This window comes from Staurois parvus, unplaced genomic scaffold, assembly GCF_062004578.1.
Source record: "Staurois parvus isolate SC_StPar_1 unplaced genomic scaffold, SC_StPar_1.0 ptg000287l, whole genome shotgun sequence".
Lineage (NCBI taxonomy): Eukaryota > Metazoa > Chordata > Amphibia > Anura > Ranidae > Staurois > Staurois parvus.
In genome coordinates this window covers 20,180,151-20,193,809 of record NW_028318083.1, presented here as the reverse complement: position 1 = coordinate 20,193,809, position 13,659 = coordinate 20,180,151, and the positions used below count along the sequence as shown (strand labels likewise).

The following is a 13,659-nucleotide window of genomic DNA, read 5'->3' as shown; positions in this document are numbered from 1 at the left end:
TAGGTGTGAAAAACTATGCGATCCGATTCTAGTGCGGACCAAAAAAGGGTCCTGCACGTTTTTGCTGCAGTACGAATAGAGCCATACAAAATGTGTGACTCTAATCGCACCACATACAAATCGCATGTGATTTTGTACAGGAGTGCGGTTCCTGTTCGAATCACATGGGATTTACAGCACCACTGTAGTGTGAACCTATTTTTTTTTCATGCAGAGCCTGTTAATTTAGGAAAACCAGTATCCCATCTAGCCACTGTAAACTTGGATGTGCTGGGGTGAGAGCTGTGGACTTGCGTCACATAATGTTTTTCTGATAGGTTTCCTATCTTGCCATGTGACTTGTATCTATATTTTCAGGTACTTTTCTTTTAAACATGTAAAATTAAATTTTGTGTGAGAAATCTCTCTTGACCCCAACGAAATGGCATTAGAGTCCAGCACAGTCTTTATGACAGGTTTTGGTAGGGCAAAACAGTTGTGTGTTGCTACAGGCCAATCTGATATGTATGAATGGTGAAGTGTTTGCAAGCATATATTCTGCTTGTTGGCATTCTTCCAGCCATAGTCCTCAAACACACTGGGTTTCCTTCACTCCTAGAATAGAATTAGCCAAGTTGACCTTGTATACATTTCTCATGCCTTCTTCTGATTTAAATAGACTGTATAGTCTGAATTGACTGATGATTTGAAACAATATATTTCCTGTTTGACCAATTTCAGCATTTTGTTAAAGCGTATGTAAACCTAATTGCTAAAGTCTCATAAGCTTTAACATGGCAGTGTAATTTTCAATATTTTTTTTTAATCCGCTGCCGCTTTAATTAAAATACCCAGCGTTCCTTATTCAGGAACATTTTGTTTTAGGTGACAACTCTGTCCTTGTCTGACAGTTGTGCTCCTGTGTTGTCACCTTATATCATATAGGCTTGCAGTGGGGGACATTCAAACCTGAGAATTGCCATACTGCCATAACTGGAGTGTATGCATGTTGGTGGGAAGTGGTTGCAAAAGGGTCGTAGGAGATCAGCAGCACCAAGATACAACAGAGGGAAAAAAGGGGGGGGGGGGGTGTACAAGCATTTTATGTATAACAGAAGTGGCAGTTTAATACAAGATGCCTTAGCAAAATAAATATCATTTAGTTGCTCTTCCTCTAATAAAATTAAAATGGAAGATGAAAGTTGCATTACGCCAAGCTGCATACTGCAATAACAAAACATGTCATCACTGAACATGCACTATACTTTCCTTTTTAGATTGTGCCCAGTTTTTGATTAGTTGATGCTGTTTTTATAGTTTAAAGTTAAATGGGGTAAAACCTGAAGATCATTGTCTGTCTTGCTTACTTGTAGTTTAGTGCAATCTCTTGTAATAGAGATTATGGTAGCAATATTTGCATGCAGTGGACCATTTTTTATACTTCATAATAAGGGATTTTAAAAAATCCAAAAGAGATTAGCAGAGGATGCTCAATGTTACATTATCAACAGTCCTCTCTAGTACAGCTTTTACATATGCATTCACTAAATGGATTGCATAGACTTGTGCCACACAAATAATGTCTCTTCCTCCCATCTAACAGTATTATTGAAAAGCATAAAGGTTTGGAAGGACTAAGTCAAGCATCCGGAGAATACCAGGTTCTTCAGATTGTGTCCACACTGGAAAACTATGGGGTGGAGTGGCATTCAGCACGAGATGCTGAGGGACAAAAGCTCATTATTGGAATCGGCCCTGAGGGTGTATCCATTTGTAAAGAAGACTTCAGCTTGATGAACAGGTAAATATTGACTGCAATAATTCCATTAATACATCTTCCTGGCACACATGAGATGCCGAACTGTAATGGACAGTTTAATTACAAAATGCATTTTGTATTGTAATCCATTCTTGGCAAGTGATGCAGACTTCTTGCATGTTCCAAGGGGGTCTAGCCCCAGTCAGATGGGAACCCATACCACAGGAGGCCTCTTGGGATTCACATTCAGCTTCTATGTATTTTACTAGATGTTTCCCTATACTAATGACTCTCTAGTGTTGTGCTATTTTTTCCTCTTTGTTTTTTGTTTTTTTGTGGTGGGGTTTTGTGTTTGGTTTGTTTTTTGTTTTTGTTTTATTTATTTTGTTTTTGTTTTGGTGGTTTCCTAATGAAGAGGATGTGAGCCTGGTCACATTGACCTTTTGTTATATAATGGACTCTCTATCAGCTTGTTCTGCAGCATTATGCATAGAACTACAGGCACTACACAGCAGCCTGTATTTTATCAATGAAGTGTAAAATGCAGATCTAGTGTAGTGTAAACACTTCACTGTCCTTATAGAATGTAGAAGTGTAGATTTTGCAATTGTGGCCAGATGCAATGTTAAGAGTATTATTTGTTTATTTATTCCTATGATTTATTTATTTATTTTTTTTCTATCCTAATAGGATTACGTATCCAGTGATCCAAATGGCAACCCAGTCAGGGAAGAATGTATATTTGACAATAACCAAGGAGTCTGGGAATAGTTTGGTTCTTCTTTTTAAAGTGATCAGCACAAGGGCCGCTAGCGGTCTCTACAGAGCGATAACTGAAACGCATGCATTTTACAGGTTTGTATGCACTGAAGAGATAACCAAGGACTTGTTTGACTTTTAAGTGACTCTTAGCTGCATGATCTGTGTTCTATACACCATCAGATCTCTCTGATCATCAAATGCCTGGTTCTTTAACATGTTTGCCCAATATTATGGAAGATGTTCAGGTCTGGAGGGTGGTGTCTGGTCTTGGACACTGCATGCTATCTATTTATAGTATAGGAAATGTGTTTCAGGTTTACAGTTCATAGGTTGGTACTCTCCCTGCTTCTTAGCCCATCTGTCAAATGGATGCAATTGCTTCTAAACACCCCCTGGTATTGCTGTGTAAAATGTCACTTCTGGATCTCCATGTCATTCCCCATGCAAGGTGGGGAAGAATCTAATGCAGTGCTATCTGCACTGCACTAGATTCATTTAAGGACAGGTGAGACATCAGGTGTTTTTGTGAAGGAAAAAAAGCTACACCCAAGCACTTAAAAGACCTGTAGTAATCTAGCATCCTCTAGTGCACGGGCGTCAAACTGGTTTCCCTCCTGCTGTTGCAAAACTACAAGTCCTATGAGGCATTGCAAGATTGACCGTTACAAGCATGATTCCCAAAAGCAGAAGCATGATGGGACTTGTAGTTTAGCAACAGCTGGAGGGCCACCAGTTTGATACCCCTGCTCTAGTGAATGTGAAATGTTTTAGCCTATGGTAACTGTATTGGATTCATTTTCATAACTTTCTTTTTCTTTTATTTAAGATGTGACACTGTTACAAGTGCTGTTATGATGCAGTACAGCAGAGATCTTAAGGGTCACTTGGCATCTCTTTTCCTGAATGATAATATCAACGTTGGAAAAAAGTATGTATTTGACATCAAAAGGACATCAAAGGAGGTCTATGACCATGCAAGGAGGGCTTTGTACAATGCTGGCATTATGGATCTGGTGTCAAGGAGTGACCATAGTGAGCCGAGTTCTCCTCTCAAGACATCTGAAAGTTCTCTGGACTGTAATAGCTGTGAGAGCCTTAGCTGTCAGCAAACAAAAACCCTGCAGGAGAAACTGAGGAAGTTGAAGGAGGCCATGCTGTGCATGGTCTGTTGTGAGGAAGAAATCAATTCTGCCTTTTGCCCATGTGGACATATGGTTTGCTGTGAGGGATGTGCCAATCAGTTACAGGTAAGAGGTGCAGTTCATAGATTTCAATATTAAGGTGATCTTTTGCAAACTCCTCCCCCCCCCCCCCCCCCCCAATCAGTCAACACAAAGCTTGTTTCAGTTTTTAATATATGTTCTAAAGTTAGGCTAGCTGACCATTTTGTATTGGTTACTCAGAGTTATCTGTAGTTGCATTTTTGCACACCTGCTGTAGCCATTAAAGGGGGTCCTGCTATCTCAGATTCATTCCTTATTTTTTAAGAAAAATGTAATAGGAGTTCAAACATGCAAATGTGGGCTAGAATAACCAAAACACCTGTGTGGACAGAAGCGGTCAAGCATTATTGCAAGGAGAGCTTGCTTTTGTAGAATCAAATACCAGTAACTTGGCCCACATGGTTCTACCTAGAACTAGTCACTTTGGAATGATCTTTTTGAATACTGTAAAGTGAACTTGACTACTGTCAAGTTCTACTACTTTAATATATTAATGATTTAGGCTTGGGATAGTCCTCTGTTGCCCAGTAATACACTTCTCATTTCCTTACCCTTTCATCACATTAAAAGTCACATTGACTAAAATGCAGTAGCTTGTCTTGTCAATCTAAAATTGGTTCAACTGTGTGGTTAGTGCACTTTTTCCTTTTTTTAGGGCAGTTTAACACTGAGCTGCTGCACTTTGGCCGCAGTGCAGTTTACCTGTGTTGTTGCTGGTTATGCTTTGTCATAGGCCTCTGTTATGTCCATCCTGCAGGTTTGGTGTATTTTCTGAAAGCGCTTTTGGAGCTCTTTCAGAAAATGCATCAAAACCACAGGATGTAAGTGTACTGCAAAGCACAGCTGATCCACATCAGAACTGCAGGTACACTGCGCTGCACCCGTGTTGCTGCCAAAGCGGGGCAGTATGACCATGCTCTAAATGTGCTGGGTTATCTAAAAATTGTTGCAGGTGTGTGTTTCACAGCCAGACTCTCTCTCAAATGCATGAACTGTTCCAAAAGTGTGTGTGTACACTATATTGCTGAAAGTATTGGGACACCTGCCTTTTACATTAACTTTATTGAACCCTATGGACCAAGACCTGGATGGCCCACCCTTGGCAGCTATAACAGCTTCAACTCTTCTGGGAAGGCTGTCCACAAGGTTTAGGAGTGTCTATGGGAATGTTTGACCGTTTTTCCAGAAGCATATTTGTGACGTCAGGCACTGATTTCGGATGAGAAGTCCTGGCTCGCAGTCTCCACTCTAATTCATCCCAACGGTGTTCTGTTGAGGTGAGAACTCTGTGCAGGCCAGTCAAGTTCCTCAAACTTGCTCATCCATGTCTTTTTATGGACCTCGCTTTGTGCACTGGTTCTCAGTCATATTGGAACAGGGAGGGACCATCCCCAAAGTGTTCCAACGAAGTTGGGAGCATGAAATTGTCCAAAATGTCTTGGTATGCTGATGCCTTAAGAGTTCCCCTCACTGGAACTAAGGTCCAAGCCTAACCCCTGACACCCATTCCATGAAGCTCTCTATGCACTGTTGTTGTGCTAATCTGAAGTCCACACAAAGTTTGGAGGTCTTTTCGCTATTGACTCTGCAGACAGATGGCAACCTCTGCTCACTGTGCGCTTCAGCATGCACTTACCCTGCTCTCTCATTTTACCTGGCCTATGTTGCTGTTGTTCCCAGTTGCTTCCACTTTGTTATAATACCACTAACAGATGTCCGTGGAGTATTTAGTTGGAAGGAAATTTCACGGATGGATTTTTTGCACAGGTGGCAACCTATCATGGTACCACGCTTTAATTCACTGCGCTCCTGAGAGTGACCCATTCTTTCACAAATGTTTGTAGAAGCAGTCTGCATGCCTAGGTGCTTGATTTTATACACCTGTGGCCATGGAGGTGATTGGAACACCTGAATCCAATGATTTGGAGGGGTGTCCCAATACTTTTGGCAAGTGTGTGTGTAAAAATTAAACACTTTGAAAACACATCTCAATGGGGAAAAATATCATACTGGATATCTAGAACGTATGAAGCCATTTATAGCTCTGCCCCAAATTACATCACCGATTTTGTCTCTAAATATCACCCAAACTGTTCTCTCCGCTCCTCGCAAGACCTCCTACTCTCTAGGTCCCTTGTCTCCTCCTCCCATGCTTGTCTCCAGGACTTCTCCAGAGCTTCCCCCATCCTGTGGAACTCTCTACCCCAATTTATCAGACTATCGCCTACTCTGCTCACTTTTAGGCGATCTCTGAAAACCTATCTCTTCAGGGAAGCTTATCCTGCCCTCAGCTAATACTGGAATCTTCTACTCTTCCAACTAGTCCATCCCCCACAGTTACTACCTTTTTTGTACCACTAGCCCCTCCCTCCTAGATTGTAAGCTCCAAGGAGCAGGGTCCTCAAATCCCTCTTGTATTGAACTGTATTGTTACTGTATTGTCCCCCATTATATTGTAAAGCGCTGAGCAAACTGTTGGCGCTATATAAATCCTGTATAATAATACTGGTGGGTGTATGCAAGCGCACAAAAAATGATCAGCCGCTATGCACCAAGGTAACCAAATAAACCTCAAAAAACCAAAATATACAAGAAATGTGCAGCGCTAAAATTCAATAAAAAGATGCATATAAAAAAACATAATGATAAATTATGAGTGTTTTTATAAAGTGACTGTAAGTGCTCATAGGAATTCTGCGTTCTCTTTAATTCGGTGCTTGTGCAATCAGGTATAGAAGAAATGCGCACTCACCGGAACGCATAATAAAATGCGCGTTTTGTGTAATAAATCCTGAGGTCATCTGAGTTAGGGCAGGACTGGGGTTGAATCCCTCACAGAATATATGGATCCTGGAGCTTTAAGCGTTGATCAGAATACCAGAGTTCCCTTGCAGTGAGACTGCTCTCCTCCTAGAACATGGCGCTGTACAGGTTGGGGATGGATGGAGGGGACCGGCGCCTAATGAGATGTATTATAACGCTGTGAGTAGCTAGTGTGTGTGTGTACATACACACCTCTCCATGCTGGAGCCACCATTCATGTCAATCAACTTTTTTTTTTTTTTCTTTTTTTTTTTTTTCTTTTCACTGCATCCCGAATTAGCAGATGTTCGTTTTAGAACTGCATAGTACATGGCGATTCTATATTTTCCTTTAGAATTGTGTGATTCCATTTTTTTTTTTTTCCTCTGCTTAATATGCAAAAACAGTTGCAACTGACTACAGTTCTTTAAGTATTTTGTAAAGCCAGAAGGTTGGAATGTTAAATGAAAATAGCTCTAAGGCATGTCTGTGTTTTTTTTTTTTTTTTTCTCTCCCCTACACCATTAAATGTACATTTTCCAAGAGTGGCAATTCCATACTTTTTTTGCCATGGTGTATGTATGTTATATTAATATACACGTGTATGTAGTATATATAATATACATGTGTGTGTGTTTGTACATATACACTCTGGCAAAAAGTATGGAATCGCCACTCTTGGAAAATGTTTTAATTGTGTAGGGGGAAGAAAACAAATCAGACATGCCTTTTAAAACTATTTTCATTTAACATTCCAACCTTCTGGCTTTAAGATATACTTAAAAAAGAGAACTGTAGTAAGTTGCAACTATTTTTGCAGATCAAGCAGAGGAAAATATGGAATCACCATGTACTATGCAGTTCTAAAACTAACATCTGCATCAGATTACATCTGCTAATTAGCCTGACACACTGTGTCTGTGTCAAAAAGTATTGGAACACCCCTCCAAAATCACTGAAGTCAGGTGTTCCAATCACCTCCATGGCCACAGGTGTATAAAATCAAGCACCTAGGCATGCAGACTGCTTCTAGAAACATTTTGTGAAAAAATGGGTCGCTCTCAGCTCAGTGAATTCAAGCGTGGTACCATGATTGGTTGCCACCTGTGCAATTTCCTTGCTACTAAATAAGCCACGGTCAACTGTTGGTATTCTAACAAATTGGAAGCAACTGGGAGTAACAGCAACTCGCCCACAAAGTGGTAGGCCACATAAAATGCCACAGCAGGGTCAGCGCATGCTGAAGTGTACAGTGCGCAGAAGTTGCCAACTGTCTGCAGATTCAATAGCTAAAGACTAACTTTCTGTGGCCTTCAGATTAGCACAGTGTGCATAGAGCGCTTCATGGAATGGGTTTCCATGGCCGAGCAGCTGCATGCCAGCCTTACATCACCAAGTGCAATGTAACACGTCGGATGCAGTGGTGTAAAGCACACCACCACTGGACTCTAGAGCAGTGGAGACATGTTCTCTGGAGTGTGCGTGTGTTTTGGGGCTTTCAGGGGTTGGGCTTTGCCCCTTAATTCCAGCGAAGGGAACTCTTAAGGCGTCAGCATACCAAGACATTTTTGAAAATTACATGCTCCCAACCTTGTGGAAACCGTTTTGGGATGGCCCCTTCCTGTTCCAACATAATTGTGCACCAGTGCACAAAGCAAGGTGCATAAAGACCTATATGAGCAAGTTTGGAGTGGAGGAACTTAATTGGCCTGATGGAACACCTTTTTTGGGATGAATTAGATCGGAGACCGCAAGCCGTGCCTGATTTCACAGATGTGCTTCTGGAAGAATGGTCAAACATTCCCATAGTCACAATCCTAAACATTGTGGGCAGCCTTCCCAGAAGAGTTGAAGCTGTTATAGTTGCAAAGGGTGGGCCAACTCCATATTGAACCCTACAGACTAAGATTGGGATGCCATTAAAGTTTGTGCGTGTAAAGGCAAGCATATCAATACTTTTGGTGTGTGTAATTGGTTCTACTAGATTTTAGTTGGGGGTAACAGAGCAAAGGGGGCTGAATATAAAATGGATGCCACACTTTTCAGATATTTTGTAAAAAAAAAAAAAAATTTAAAACCATTAATTTTCCTTCCACTTCACAATTATGTGCCAATTTTGTTTGGTCTATCACATAAAATCCCAATAAAATACATTTTTACATTTTTTGGTTGTAGCATTAAAAGTTGTGGAAAACTTCAAGGGGTATGAATTCAAGGCACTGGAGGAGATTCCAAGAGACAGGCAGTTAATCTAGGAGAGCTGGACAGGGTCGTAGAAGTTCCTTAACCCATCAGCAGGACCAGTATCTGCTCCTTTTGTGCATGGAGGACCAGGATGACCACTGCCAGAGCCCTACAAAATTACCTCCAGCAGGCCACTGGTGTGAAATGTCTCTGACCAAACAATCAAACAGATTTCATGAGGGTGACTTTTGAGGGCCTGACTTCCTCTAGTGGGCCCTGTGCTCACTGCCTGGCACCATAGAGCTCGATTGGCATTTGCCACTGAACATCAGAATTGGCAGATCCTCCATTGGCTCCCTGTACTTTTCAGATGAGAGCAGGTTCAACCTGAGCACATGTGACCGATATGAAAGTGTCTGGAGAAGTTGTGAACGCTATGTTGCCTTATAACATTGTTCAGTGTGACCATTTTGGTGGTGGGCCAGTGATAGTCTGGGGAGGCATATCCATAGAGGAATGCACAGACCTCTACAGGCTAGACAATGGCACCCTGGCTGCTATTCGGTATCTGGATGAAATCCTTCAACCCATTGTCAGACCCTACGCTGGTGCAGTGGGTCCTGGGTTCCTCCTGGTACACGACAATGTCTGGCCTCATGCGGTAAGAGTATGCATGCAGTTCCTGGAGGATGAAGGAATTGATACTGTGACGGAGGAAAGGCAGGACAGAACACACAGTGGATGGCAAACGCACAAAGCTTTGAGACAAACAGATGGCAGTCCTTCAATAAGGGGGTTGGCAGAGAGGGTGAATTTGCTACTAAAAGGGGTAACGAGGGGGCCCCACCCACTTATAGTCCAAGGGGGTGTCCCTGTAACAGGGGTAGTCCGACAAAGGAGGGGGGTGCGAGGGGTCACCACAACAACAGTTCAGGTAACATGGGGGAAGCAGGTACTCGGGGATCCAACAGGGTGCCTGGTCTCCCAGGGGTAGAAGCAGAACACAGGTACCTGTGGAGTCCGGATCAGGCGGGTGGTCTATGGCAATGGCAGGTTGTGATAGTCTCTCCCCTTCTGTGGGGTCTCTGGCAATGGCAGGCAGTCTTGGGCAATCTCCCCCCTATGCTGTGGGGTCTCTGGCAATGGCAGGCAGGCTGTGACAGTCTCTTCCCCCTTTCTGTGGTGTCTCTGGCAATGGCAGGCTTTCTCTGGCCATCTCTCCCCTCCTGTGGGGTCTCTGTGAGGCGGGGGGGTGGGCTGACAGTCTAGTCACAAAGTTCCTACCGTAGCTGGGGTTCCTTTGATGAATGCGCCCGGCACCAACCTCTTAAGCTTCCGGGGCCGGGCCAGCTCTGGTGTCAGCTAGACTCTGGAGCCAGGGCCTTCCCTGTGGGAGGTTCGCACTTCTAGTGGAGAGGTGTGAATCTCGCCACCTCCTGGCTGCCAGAGAGGAAGAGATGGGGTGGGGGAAGTCTCACCTCTCATCCCCTGGAGGCAGGATGAGGATGAGAGGGGGAGGGGTGAACACTAGACCCCAGGGATGAATCAGGCTGGTGACAGGGACATCCTGGGGGCAGGGATGATGTCAGCCTAGATCAGTGGTGGGCAAACTTTTTGACTTGAGGGCTGCAATGGGTTCATATATTGGACCCGGGGGGCCGGACCAAGAGTAGATGGATGTGTATGTGTCATCCATAGTAAGTATAGTAATATTCCCCCATAGTAAGCATAGTAATTCATCCCCCATAGTAATTCACCCCCCCTATTAATTCATCCCTCATATAGTATTTCATCCCCCACAGTACTATTCCCCCCCAAGTAGTAAGCCAAGTCCCCCGTGTCAATTCACTTACCTTTGCTCCGCGCGCTCCTCTCGCCGTGTTCCTGCGCCGTTCCGGTCTTCAGGGCGGACTGTGAGAGGAGCCTAGCTCCCCTCCCCTCACGTTCGTCACGCTGCCCCGCCTACACACATCCTGACAGCCACATCCGCGGGCCGGATTAAAAGGTCCGCCGGGCCGTAGTTTGCCCATTGCTGGCCTAGATGAAAGGCAATTTGGGAGGTGTGCGGAGAGCTGGCAGGGCAGCTGGCTGGGAGGGAGGGGGGCCCACAGTAATTGAATTAGGCCATTGAGTTAGGCCATTTGGCTGAGTGACACAGGGGACAATTGGAACGATACAGAGCAGGATGCTGAGGGCATGTGATAAAGGGCATTAATGGCATTAATAAGGGGATTAATAATTGGCAGGCCCCTATACCATGACAGATACCATTTGAATGGCCCCCACGCTCGCCTGACCTAAATCCAATCCAACACCTCTGGGATATGTTTCTGTCCATCTGATACCACCAGATTGCACCTCAGGCTGTCCAGGAGCTCAGTGATTCCCTGGTCCAGAGCTGGGAGGAAATACCCCAGGACACCATGGGGTTTATTTACTAAAGCTGGAGAGTCCAAAATCAGACTCCCTTCTGCATAGAAACCAATCAGCTTCCAACCTCAGCTTGTTCAATGAAGCTTTGGCAATGAAACCTGGAAGCTGATTGGTTTCTATGCAGAAGGGAGTCTGATTTTGGACACTCCAGCTTTAGTAAATAAAACTCCCCCTCTGTCTCATTAGGAGCATGCCCAGACATTGTCAGGCATGCACATACAAGCACGTGGGGGCCATACAAACTGAGTACCATTTTTCAGTTGCTGCAATAGTTCAGCAAAAAATGGACTAGCCTTCTGCATAATTTTTTTCAGTTTGATGGAAATGAAAAATTATCAACCTACAGAGAGGACTGAATTCAAAGATACCCCGAAAATCAAACGATGAGGCATCATTACATTCCCAACACATTACCCAGTCCTATCAGTATAGATCTCAGATCTCAATGAGGAGAAAAATATCACACTGGATGTGTTTGCAAAGTGTTTCTTTAGTAAATATAAATTGCTAAATACAGTGCTCAAATTAAAATATTTGCATTTCCTTGTTCTGTGTATTGTGGGAGACCAGATATAGTGAATGCAGGGTCCTGGGGTTAGTAACACTTTAAGCAAAGGCTTGAGTATTGTGTAAAAACAAGAGCAGGCCATGTGCATTCTACTAACCAAACTCTTTCCCTCTCACCAGTCGTGTCCAGTATGCAGAGCATCAGTGGATCATGTTCAGCATGTCTATTTACCAACACACACAAGCTTATTAAATCTGACTGTCATTTGAGAAGAAACACTGAAGACAAAAAAACTGTATCTATGTACATTACCAATGGACTTCACTACAAAACGCTACAACCATCGAATTTGCTACAACTAAAGATATTGAAGAAAAACCACCCCTTTATGCAGGAAGACTGATGTAGATGTGTTCTTCCAGATCATATTGCTGTTGTAAATGGTCATTTTCTGTTATTCATTTACACTTCTTTTTTTTTTTTTTCTCCCTTCAGCATTCTTAGTGATTTAATTTTCTATGGCCCATACTGGTTGTGGGTAAACTGCTCATTTCATGTTTATGCGCCATGTACACCTTAAGGGCTATTTTGTGAAATAAGGCTTGGGATGTATTTTTCGTTCAAAACTAGCTAGCTTTTTTTTTTTTTTTTTTTTTTTTTTTTTTTTTTTCTCCCCCTTTTTTTTGTTTTGCCAGGTTTGGTTTCTAAGCTATAATGGAAGTGAAAATGCCAAATTCAAAATTTTAGAACTCGCCTTTAACTCTGCCACTTAATTGGTTGTTCTTTTATGCTAGAATACTTTTAGTTGTGTACATTTTAGATTTTAAAAGCTTTAGGCAAGTTATTTATTTGATTTTTTTTTTTTTTTTCTGAATAATACTCTTTAAACAGTATTAATATATACTCCTACACTTAGAGTAAAACAATGCTTTTTGATTGATAGATTTTATTTTAAAAAAATCGTGTTTTTTAGGTACTTTTTAGACTACTTTTTTTGTTTTGTCTGTCTTCTTTGCCACTATACAGCAAATGTAGGATAGGTCAAAGAATAGTGTGTGTATATATAGGAAAGTGGGTGCTAGCTTTAAAAATCTGCAGGGTAAACCTTAGATTCACTTTTAGAATGCCACTTTGTTTCAACAATGTGGTCATTCAATATTTGTCCTACTGCCCATTTTAAATGTACAGATTTTCAAAGTTCTATACACTAGTGTTTTGAAAACTTGTTTTGTGTTCTTTTATGCTTTTCTCTTGTCTTGTATCCTGTCTAACATCCTGTTCTTTATACCTTGGGCATTATGGTTATCTAGAAGTTCATTATGTGTGCTGTTGCAGGCTTCCTTTTGTAAAACCAGAACATTGTAATGAGCCAGACTCTTGCCACTGCAAAATCTTGGAAGCATTTAGCACCAGCATAGTAAACTCTAGATGGCTATTATGGTGCAATACCCAGCTTAATAGGGGAAAAAGCTGGAAAAAAAAGTCACTTTATGGAAAGATGTTCTTTATACCTTTCTTATTGCCTTAATGTAGCAGTAATTTTGTTCCTTATGCATTTTGTTTCTTTGCACAGACATTTTGTCAAAACTAGATTGCTCTACTTTTTTATGGCACATTTGATGTACAGCCTCGGTTTCCAAGAGGTATTTATTTTTTCACTTTGTAAAGAAAAAATGGATTTTACTTCCACATTCAGCACTGGGGTAATTTCCTGTATACTGTGTTAGACAATATTTTTGTCTTTTTATATTTGGTAAAATAAAGGATTTCTGAAAAAAAGTACTGTCTGATGTCTTCTGCTTCCAAAAGTACACTTTAGAGAGCCTGAAAATGATGCATGATTCCAAGTACAAGCAGGCAGCCTGCTTGCTGAGGGTTTTTTTTTGTTTTTCTTTGTGACGTTGCTTCTACTAAACCCTATGATCACTGGTAACCTGATGTTCTGAACATCTAATCCTAAGCCTTCAGGGAGGGATTTCCATTCTGGAGTCTAAATATGCATGCACCTC

At 42.2% G+C, this 13,659-nt stretch overlaps 1 protein-coding gene across 1 annotated transcript in view; it reads left to right on the top strand.

The window, feature by feature from the left end:
* Positions 1-13,429, top strand: part of MYLIP (myosin regulatory light chain interacting protein) — a 36,980-nt gene extending 23,551 nt beyond the window's left edge. The window contains exons 4-7 of the mRNA XM_089682292.1: positions 1,583-1,780; positions 2,429-2,593; positions 3,327-3,747; positions 11,830-13,429. Coding sequence (XP_089538418.1) covers positions 1,583-1,780; positions 2,429-2,593; positions 3,327-3,747; positions 11,830-11,919 — 874 coding nt within the window. The 3' untranslated portion in view covers positions 11,920-13,429. The remainder of the gene's footprint in view (positions 1-1,582; positions 1,781-2,428; positions 2,594-3,326; positions 3,748-11,829) is intronic.
* Positions 13,430-13,659: the final 230 nt, after the last annotated feature.